At 32.9% G+C, this 10,524-nt stretch overlaps 1 protein-coding gene across 1 annotated transcript in view; it reads right to left on the reverse strand.

The window, feature by feature from the left end:
- Positions 1 to 1,241: 1,241 nt before the first annotated feature.
- LOC148941538 (ras-related and estrogen-regulated growth inhibitor-like protein A) overlaps positions 1,242 to 10,524 on the reverse strand; it is a 13,344-nt gene continuing 4,061 nt past the window's right edge. Inside the window, exons 2-3 of the mRNA XM_089104191.1 lie at positions 6,304 to 6,480; positions 1,242 to 1,597 (exon numbers count right to left, since the gene is read on the reverse strand). Coding sequence (XP_088960317.1) covers positions 1,280 to 1,597; positions 6,304 to 6,480 — 495 coding nt within the window. The 3' untranslated portion in view covers positions 1,242 to 1,279. The remainder of the gene's footprint in view (positions 1,598 to 6,303; positions 6,481 to 10,524) is intronic.

Raw genomic sequence — 10,524 nt, forward strand, 5'->3', positions numbered from 1 at the left:
TTAGTTGCTGGTTTCGTATTGAATCGGGAATTGAGAAGTCTTGCGTTCCACCCCAATTTATATGGAGTATTTTGATGGGCTTCGTCCTAAGGAACACGCCAAAGACTATGGGAAGGCATGGGATCATATTGGAAAGTAAAAATCCTTTAGACATAGATTTTGTTGATGATTTGGTGTCCTCGATGAAAATACTAGCAAAATGAATGATTTTTTGTATGTTTTTAGAGCTCAGGGCGCAAGAGCAAGCTCAAAAATCATTGTTAAAAAGAACAAGTCACTTAGACGGAGAACAAGTGAAGGTAAAGAATGGATACTGGGGTAACGAGAAGATCGATTAAGCGGAAAGCTTCACTTATCTAGGTAGCATTATTAGTAAAGATGGTGGATGCAGTGAAAATATTAAAAGTATAATAGCCAAAGCCAGAAAGTAGAATGGTTCTGAAATGTGGGTTCACCGAAAGACGGAGGAGGATTTAATAGATATTTTCTAGCGGAGTTTTCTACGGATTGTTTTCGGTACCTGTCTGACTAGCCGTATTACAAAGATTAATCTGTACAAATAATGTGGTTCTGTCTGCTTTATAGGGCAATAATGAGAAAAGAGTTGAGATGACAAGGCCACACTTTGTGGATGGAAGATGACAGATTTCCAAAGATCATCTTTATCGGCCAATCATCAAGGGTCAAACGAAAAGCTTGTCGTCCCCTAATTTATGGGAAACTGAAACTTCATGGGATGGTGCAAAGAAGGAGCCTTTAGATATATAGGATGGACGAGGAGCGTGCGTACATATCCTTCCCTCAGGTGGCTTAATGTGGTAGTGAGTTGTTAGCAGTTGTAGTAGAACTTAAATTTCAAAATAAGAACTTTGCATTTTTTTTAGCATTCCTTTCACAATATTAGAATTGTCTAGAGAATTTTTGAACACAAGAATTAGAGGAATTGAACACAGGATTTTTTTAGAAGTATTTAGATGATTTTTGTAGTACTAGACTTTTGAAAGGACGGGGATAGTTTCATCTCTTGACAGTTTATTGCTCTTGCCCCTTCTAAGGGAAGGTGACCTTTGCCCTCTTTATTAGAATTGCATTATTATTAAGATCCACTTTGATGGTTGTCTAATAGTTCATAAGGTTATCAAATAAACCTTTGTTCCTTTGTCAGTTTCCAATGGTATAACCTTCAATGGTCCCAACAGTAAATTTTTCTACAACAAAAGCATAAGTCAGGTAAACAATTTTACAAAACACCTTTAATTTACATCAGCAAGAAGTTAACTTATGCGGACTTCTTTTTAAAAACATCCTTAATTGTGGAAGCTAAATCTGGAAGAGAGCTTGCAACACTTTTACTTCTTTTTTCAACACTAGGAGTGTCTGTCCTAAGAAAGGCTGGTAGCATTTTAGAAACACTTAACACTGGCCTTTTTCTATGCCTTGTATCTAGAACCTTAACATTAGAACATGATTTTATGCATTGACTAAAAAAATTATCAAATTGAGATCTTAGTTCTGAGTATTCACAATCAGCTGCTGAAAGCTCCTGAAAACTGCAGCCATAACGCACAGCAAGCTCACGGCCTTCATCGTGTCGAACCTGGAAGAAAGGTCTAGTCATAAAAAGAAAAAAAAAACTGAAAAAAGGTGAATAAAGAGTGGGGAATGTCTGTTCAAATTTTAAAGAACCATAGCTTAGCGTTATTTAAATGGCTACCTATTCCGTTGTACCCTTCGTTTGGCTTGCTTAGCTGCAATCAAGACAAGAAAAAATTATCTTTTTAAACTAAATTTTTCTGGATTGAAAAATCAAATGAACAAAATGATGAAAGGTATATTTTAATTTAAAAGCTCTGTTTCCTTATCAAAAAGTTTTGTTTTCTGTTGACATGACAAAGTGTAATTAAATCCGTTACTTATTGCATTGTCTTACCCCCACATTAAGACTTTTTTACAGTAAGATATTTATTTTATTTATTGTCATTATATATATAAATACTTTTTGATTATTCAGTTGAATTTATGGATATTGATTGTTGTAGTCGTTCGTTCTCAGAGCTTTGCTTCTTCTTGGATGGCTGTTATTAAATGATTAAATTGTGTATTTTTTTTTAAATAAAGTCTTATTTAACTCAATTCAAGTCTAAAGGAAGACTTTTGATATACTTTAATAATTAAAAATATTTAAAAAGCCCCCACGCGAGAAAAATAAACACAATCTATCAATCCAAAGAAATTTGGAAGTATGAACTATTTCTTGAAGTAATGAGATTTACCTCTACTTTTATTTGTTAATCCACACAAATTCACGAGCAAACTCAATGAAAACGTTTTTTTTAAATCTTGGGCATGGATTCTTATGCTTTAACATGGATCTTATAGGTTTTAAAACTATTAGCACCACATGTCGTTTAGAGGCAGCAAGCTGAATGAAGAAAGCGAAAAAACTGGCAAAACTATAAACGCGAAATTTTTATGCAACACGAGTGACATTTATAGCCTAGTGGTGCAGGCAGCTACGAGTGTTTGTTCAAAAATTAAAGATTGTACATTGCCTTTTCCAGGAAGGTATTTTAGCTACGCTTGTGTATTAAAGAAACAACTGAGATAAATTGAGTAAATTTATGTACCTAAAGATTTCGAGGCGGAAGGTACTATATGATATTGTCTTCTGTTTTTGTTTTCCCCAAACAATTACTATTAAACCCTCTTACCAAGCCCGTATGTAGATATTCTCAAGGATCCGTTGTACTTTAAATAGCTTGATTCTCTAAAAGCTTTCCTTGAGCATGTCTGTCAAGAAGAAAGTGGAGATTTAGCAGAAACTTGTCTTGAAAAATGTCTTGAAAGAAATTGTAAAAGGCACAAGTTGTGTTGAGTCAATTGTACTAAACATAATTGGCAGCAATCCCGAAGTCCTGCCAGACAATTAAATTCATTAACTAGCCGTATTCGTTAGGCTTCTGGTGAAAGAGGTTGGCCTCTGTAAGCTCATTGCTAACTTAGATAATGCAAGTCAAATTTGAAACATACAACCATATAAGCTTCTTTCTGATTCAAAGAAAGATTTTGGTTCTTCTATTAATTCCCAACTATCACAGCATACAGAAGACCCCATTAGTATGTTCAAACGTTTTCCGTTCTAAGGCTTTGCACACCAATCCTGTGGCCATTGTGCATTTGTGTGTGGGATGCTTCAAATGTGGTTAGCACAGCAACCCGTTTTGTTAAGCTACGCTTGTACAAAAGCATTGATTTGTGTTCTCTGTAAATCGTCACATCATCTGTATTATGGTTTTAAGTGCCCTGTCGTTTAATCTCTATTGAAGAACGTCGATGCCTCAGGTGACATTGAACATTTTATCACAGAATTTGATGTTTTAAACGAACTTTAAAATGACACTATGTTTTCAAGGAACATTTTTGTTTTAAAGGTACTTTCTAGAGGAGGCCAACAAAAAATTGGACTTGCATCAGGTAAATCCATGATTGGAACTCTGTTTTATCAACAGTTTAAAAAGCAAACTGTCAAGTAATACTATTGTTAAAAATGATGACACCGTGATTAAACCCTGTAAGTCAGTCCATTATCAACGTTTATTTATAATGTCCATTTTGAAGAGCACAGTCAGCTCTGATTCACCACGTGTAATCCCGTCTCAGAAAAAGTCATTCTAGTATCGGGGTTTACCTCTTGGCTCAACGTTGAACGGAACGCCACCCGCACCGATTCACTCCGTTGTTTCCGTCTCTGGACCTGATACAGATCAATCGTTGCCTAAATGAACCATTTAACATGTTTCTGGCTTATTTGGCTATATAATACTATACAAGCTCTCATTAGCTCGTTCTGGATTCTTATTGAAAAATGTATATTACATTGGAAACGAAGAGAAGATGGAGCTCATTCTACAGATATGTTAATTTCCTTTTGCATATCTCCTTGTGGCATGGAATAGTACTAGATTGAAGAAACGTTGCATAAAGGAAAATATCTCGGCTGTTGAAAGAAGACTTTGTGAATTTAAAACTAATGTAAATCAACGTATTTTTGACATAACACCTTTAATTAGGCGTTGTTTTCTTAGACCATACTGGCGTTCATTGACAGAAAAATAAACTTTCAAATGGAGATAAATCCATTTATTTAGACAATGAAAAAACAGGTACAAAATCTCAGATATTTCGATCACACATACAGTGACCGTCTTCAGTAGAAATACTAAAATAACAAAATTGAAACTAGCATACTTATACATAACAAAATAAGTAATTTTTTGGGTCATTCACAAAATAATGAACTTCGGGATTATTCACTAGATTATTTTCAGAGAGAGTTCATTGACAAAGTTCCTTCAAAGTCTTGATGTAAGTTTCCTTCTTTAATATTGCCGAAATGTAAAACAAATTTCCAATGAAGGTGGCAAGCCTTCCGTCTCTTATAATTGCAAAACAAAATGTTGAGTTTGAAGTACTATTTTATAGCTGTAGTTGAGTATGTTGTAGTTGTAGTTGAGTTTATAGTTGAGTTGAGTATATGAGTTTATAGTACATTTGGTTTCCAATCTAGTGAATAATCACGAAGTTCATTATTTTGTGAATGACCTGAAGAGTTATTTATTTTGTTGTGTATAACTATGCTAGTTTCAATTTTATTATTTTAGTATTTCTACTGAAGGCGGTCACTGTATATGTGATCGAAATATCTGGACTTTTGTACCTGTTTTTTCACTGTCTTAATAAATGGATTTATCCCCATTTGAAAGTTTATCCGTTCGTAACATAAATCAATAATAAGTACTTCTGGGCCAGTTTGAATTTTCTAGTATTATTTGAAATGTAATTTTTCCTTTTGTTTTTATCTTTTTCTTTCGTATTCCGATTTTACATCGCTTTTCATTTTGATAAGTAGTTTCCACATATAAATTTAGACAGATACTAGATAGATTATACTAACAATAAATCTGCGTGTGCTTGTCATAATGACTGATATAAACCTAATCAACTATAAACCCAATCAAATTGAAATATATATATTAATTTATAGAATAGCGACTTTTATATTCTGATAAATTTCGAATCCAGCTTAATTATTTACTTCTGCTCTGTGACTTAGCAATAAAACTGTTGACATTCATTGAAAATAGGAACAAGTTTTTAATTCTAGGTCATTTCATGTTAAAACAAAATCTGTTAAACATCAGGACTTCGATTACCTATAGAAATTTGTTTGTGAAACGAATTTCTAATACGAGGAGTATTATTACCTATTGAAAGAAGAATTGCAAATTCAAATTTGATATAATTGATGATAATCACTGCTATTACGGTCTTAAACGTTTTTGTTGAAGCGTCTGTTTTATTTCGTTCTTATCATTTTTTGTGCACTCTATCTTAACATTTTTTAAATCTTAACGGGTAAAATATATCACTCTTTCCTTGCGGTCAGAACACAAAAACATTGATAAATGAAAAATAAAAATCAGATTTTGAAGCATTAAAATGGCTAATACCTAAGCCATAGTTGAGCCATAGACAATGCTGAGTTAAAAAGTTGAATTATTAACTCAAAAAGAATTTGCAGTCCACAGTACCACATTTAGTATAGTGGTACAAGGCTAAATTATATAGTATTATAACAAAATAGAGAGACTTGGCATGATCCCTCTGAGAAGGCCGCTAGAATTTCTTGTTTTAATTTTTCCTCTAACATCTAAGATTAAGTATAGTAGGAATTTCAGACAAGACTTATTGAAGAAATAACTGTAAATGAAGCTTTTCTTTACTAAGATGAGCAAAATCTTAAAGAAGCGCAAAAAAGATAAGCAAAACAAGGTCAGCTCAGGTCAAAATACAGAAACAGGGAACAGTAACCTCTTAAAATGATTATGTAAGGTAGGTAGCACCTCTTGTGGGTACATAAATCACATAGAAGGGTGTCAGGTTTTTAGAAGAAACGAAATTTCGACTAATATGACAAAGAAGAAGAAAAAAAACAAACAATGTAAACGACATATAGCAAGATATTGTCAGTTTGTGCGTCGGATAGAAAAATAATAATATGTAACAATTATGGCATAATTTATACATGGTTATGTTTCTTAGAAATAATATAGAAAATAAGTGCTCTTTGACAAACGTTTTAAAAGAAAAGCTCAAGTAATAATTTTCGATAATTTAAGGTTTGCTGAGAAACAGACCATTTTCAAACCTCATGCTAAATGGTTAAAAGAAAGTAACACTACGAGGTGTACTCACTGCCATTGACAAAACAAAAGAAAAAAAAGAAAAAGTTTTAATGCATACCTGACGAAGATGTTGAAGATCTAATTTGTTTCCAACTAAAATAATAAACTTCTCTGTGTCTGATTCCCGCAATTTCACAAGGATTCTTTGGGCAAATCCGAACGAACAACGATCAGTTATAGAATAGACAACAATGTATCCAACTCCAAGCGGTATTTCCGCAGCAGCCGTCGAACTCTACAAAATATTAAACTCGATATTTATTGAAAAAAACATTCTATTAGTTAAATGATTAAATGTTTTCAGAGAAAAGTAAAGAGCGACACCAGAACTTAAACAAAAGAAATTATCCGTATTGGCAACATGATTAAACTCGTAACCATCTGAATATCTATTCGTTTCATTAAAAAATGAGACATTTCACGTTTTGTATATAGTACCTTCAGCATAGGCGTCATTTGGTGGAAGGGCAAGAAGAGGGGCTGCAGTTGCCATGATTTTGGAAACTTTTACAATTTATTAAGTAAACCTAAAATGATAATTGATGAGAAACTTGTTTATGTTTTGCCGGGCTAATTTATTTTGTCAAAATATTAATTTCGGCTAGGTTAAGAGGTATATTTTAAATCAACTTTTTAATAAATTAACTACAATATGGCAAACATAGTGGTATGACTAGTTTGTTTGAAGTTTATTAGGGTAAGGTAGGTTGACATTAGATACACAGCATACACGACGGGGACTGAGAAGCTAGTGGTGGGCTTCCTCCACCGATCTGGATTAGGCTAGGTTGAGGTGTTCTCTGATTCACCGCGATTTCGCTCGTCTTTAGACTCCATATGGATCATCACGATGCAATCAAACAAGTCATTCTAGTATAGTGGTTTACCTGTTGCCTCCACATTGAAGGGCAACATCATCCGCTCTGATTCACCACGTCAGTCCTGTTTCTGGGCCTGACACGGATCAATCATTGTATACAAGAACTGTTTTACCTGTTTCTGCTTTATTCGGCTATATAATGCTACTACAAGCTATCATTGACTCACTCTGGCTTCTTATTGGAAAAGCTTCATTACGCTGGAAAAGAAGACCAGACGAAGCTCATTCTAAAAATACGATGTGCCTTTTGCATTTCTCCCTGTGGCATTATCTCCTTGTGACAACTTAAAATATTGCATTAAAAATGTGTTTCTGTGCAATTTTATTACATTTTTACGAGTCGGACAAACATTGCGGAGGGGGAAGGGGTAAAAACCCCTATCCCCTCCCCTGAAAACGGACTTGAGTGAGTAATTTCTATTGCAAAAAAACTATTATAAATTAAACAATTTATCGAACAAATTTGACATATCATCGGCCTTTTTTTAATGTCAAACTTAATATTCTTTCTTGTTATGTTGAATTATCTAAAGCTAAAAATAAGATTCATTACGTAAGTAAATTGTAAATAAATGTCTTTTAGGGTACGGAGTGTTCGAAACTTTAATAAGACCGTTTTGAACTGAACGTTTTTAATGTTCTTTGATTGCTAATCTTGGAACTTAAAAGGTCAATTCACCCCGAAATCCATCCATGTATCTTGAAAGAAATATTTGTTAATAAGACAATTAAATATATTACATACAATTTCGCCCCTTCACCAAAAGTCTACTTACGATAATTTATCGTAGCACCAAGGTTAACACAGCTACATATGCTCTTATTTTGCCCTAATCCCCTATAAAGTATACATTTATTCGAGTGTACTTTTACCTTTCAAGTACAATATTAATAACACCTCATCCTAGCAAGAAAAATGATAAATATGAGCGAACTTCTGCTCCACTTCGTTGTCCTTTCTATGAATTTTAACTCATAGGAGATGAAAGATAATTTATCTCTAATTCTATCTTTCTTTTAGAGTCTAATTATATCTTTAAAAACAAATGAGAGCTAATCCTAGCTGGAAGGCTGATAGAGAGAAAACTTAAAACTGTGAAAACTCAAACAACTTATCTTCATACCCGAACTTTCTCCATATACCTCGACACCTCTACTTCAATAACGAATTCCAGTGAACTCCACCCAGGCTAATCAGCGCATTCAACTCAACACATAAGATATTTAACATACTAAACTCAACAGGGATAATTCATATACTTAGCTAGGCCAAGATATACGCATAGGCCAAAACTAGACCCGGGTCTATAGTCACACAATGCTGAGGGGGAGCAAAAAAAAAAACACTGAGCGATTTTTTTCCTAAAAAAACTGGAAAGATTTGATTTGTCGTGAAATTGCCAGGTGTACTTTGCTGCTGCGCTGCCTATTCACAGAAAAGTGATTTTAAAACAACACAGGAATTCCGTAAACGCTTGTAAACTGTAAGGTGTTTCCAAAGAATGATAGCTGAGAACACAGAATCACCTCTCTCTCGCATTACTTTTGGCTAATCACTCGTATGTTGCCTTCTGTCCAGGGCTTCCCCTATCCCCAAATATTTCCCCGTAAATCTCAGTGTCTCCCCGGAAAAAATGGCTTGGGTCTATGGGCACCGAAACGCTTCGGTCTAGGGGTGCCAAAGATATAATTCCGGCCCTTGCCACACCCAAGTAAAAACAGTAGCTCCTCCAACAAATTAACTCAGCACAGATACCTCAACCTAGGCATGTAGGCAAAACCATGAAAAGACAAATTTGCCCAGTACAGACACCTCAACCTTAGTAAAACAACTAAGCAACGAATTAATACGGCGAAGACAGCTCAACGTAGACAAAGCCATGAAACGACAAATTTACCCAACAAAAACAGCTCAACCTTGCCAAATTCATAAAAAAAAAGAAATCAACCCGAGACAATTGAAGAAAGAAACTCAACATTCTGAAATTGAACGCCCTGAGTCAACCTTAAGATATTCAACGTATAAATCTAAATGCTGGGCTAACCTGCATACAAACAAAACTCAAACAAGATACTTCAAACAGATATCTCAACCCAGATAGCTCAATATGCATACCACATTTAAACCAGGTCCAGGTAAGAAAACTGACTCTAATTAGTGAATTCAACCTGTCAGGATTTAACCCACTCGCAATTTCTTAAGACATCACTATCTCCTTAATAAAAACTTTGAAATTCGGCATCTTTTAAGGTTATTTGGAAAAGCGTCGTGTCCACCTGGAAAAACACCTTGAAGTGAAATGTCCATGAAGAACTCAGAGCTAATCGAGAAAATTTGAACAGAATATATTTTCTTTTCTTTTTCGGTTAGCAACTTCACGGCATCCGTCTATCGTTGACGTTGCAGTTGTTCATTGACAGAGTCAGAAGAGACTCGACGGTGCCTGGCTAAACTTAATGAGGCATTTGAGTTTCAACAGACTGGCATAGCAATAGAAATAATTGTCACAGTCAGAATCTTTATACAGTAAAGGATTTACGACACACAAAAAACATTAGAACTGGTGAATTATTTTCACTTTTTTAAATCACTACTAACCAAAATCTAAAAATATTTTCTCGTTTCATTTCATTTACATACATAGATCACTACTAACCAAAATCTTCAAATGTTTTCTCGTATCATTTCATTTACATAGATAATAAATGTATATATATATATATATATATATATATATATATATATATATATATATTTATATATATATATATACGTTTATACGTTTCATTTCATTTATATATATATATATATATATATATATATATATATATATATATATATATATATATATATATATATATATATATATATATATATATATATATATATATATATATATATATATATATATATATATACGTTTATACGTTTCATTTCATTTACATAGATCACTAGTAACCAAAATCTTCAAATGTTTTCTCGTATCATTTCATTTACATAGATAATAAATGTATATATATATATATATATATATATATATATATATATATATATATATATATATATATATATATATATATATATATATATATATATATATATAATATATATATATATATATATATATATATATATATATATATATATATATATATATATATATATATATATATATATATATATATATATATATATATATATATATATATATATATATATATATATATATATATATATATATATATATATATATATAAGTAGAGTTGCTCGTCTGGATTTGCGTACGCCCCCGTACAAACATGTTTTTAGTATGTTAACTTATACTTTGAGGACTTTATGTTCCATCCTGTTTTATTTGCGGCCTCCAGGTCATCACGCAATTTCAAAGTTCACTGCCT

This window comes from Artemia sp. Qi Xiang Cuo, chromosome 18, assembly GCF_049724085.1.
Source record: "Artemia sp. Qi Xiang Cuo chromosome 18, ASM4972408v1, whole genome shotgun sequence".
Taxonomy (NCBI): Eukaryota; Metazoa; Arthropoda; class Branchiopoda; order Anostraca; family Artemiidae; genus Artemia; species Artemia sp. Qi Xiang Cuo.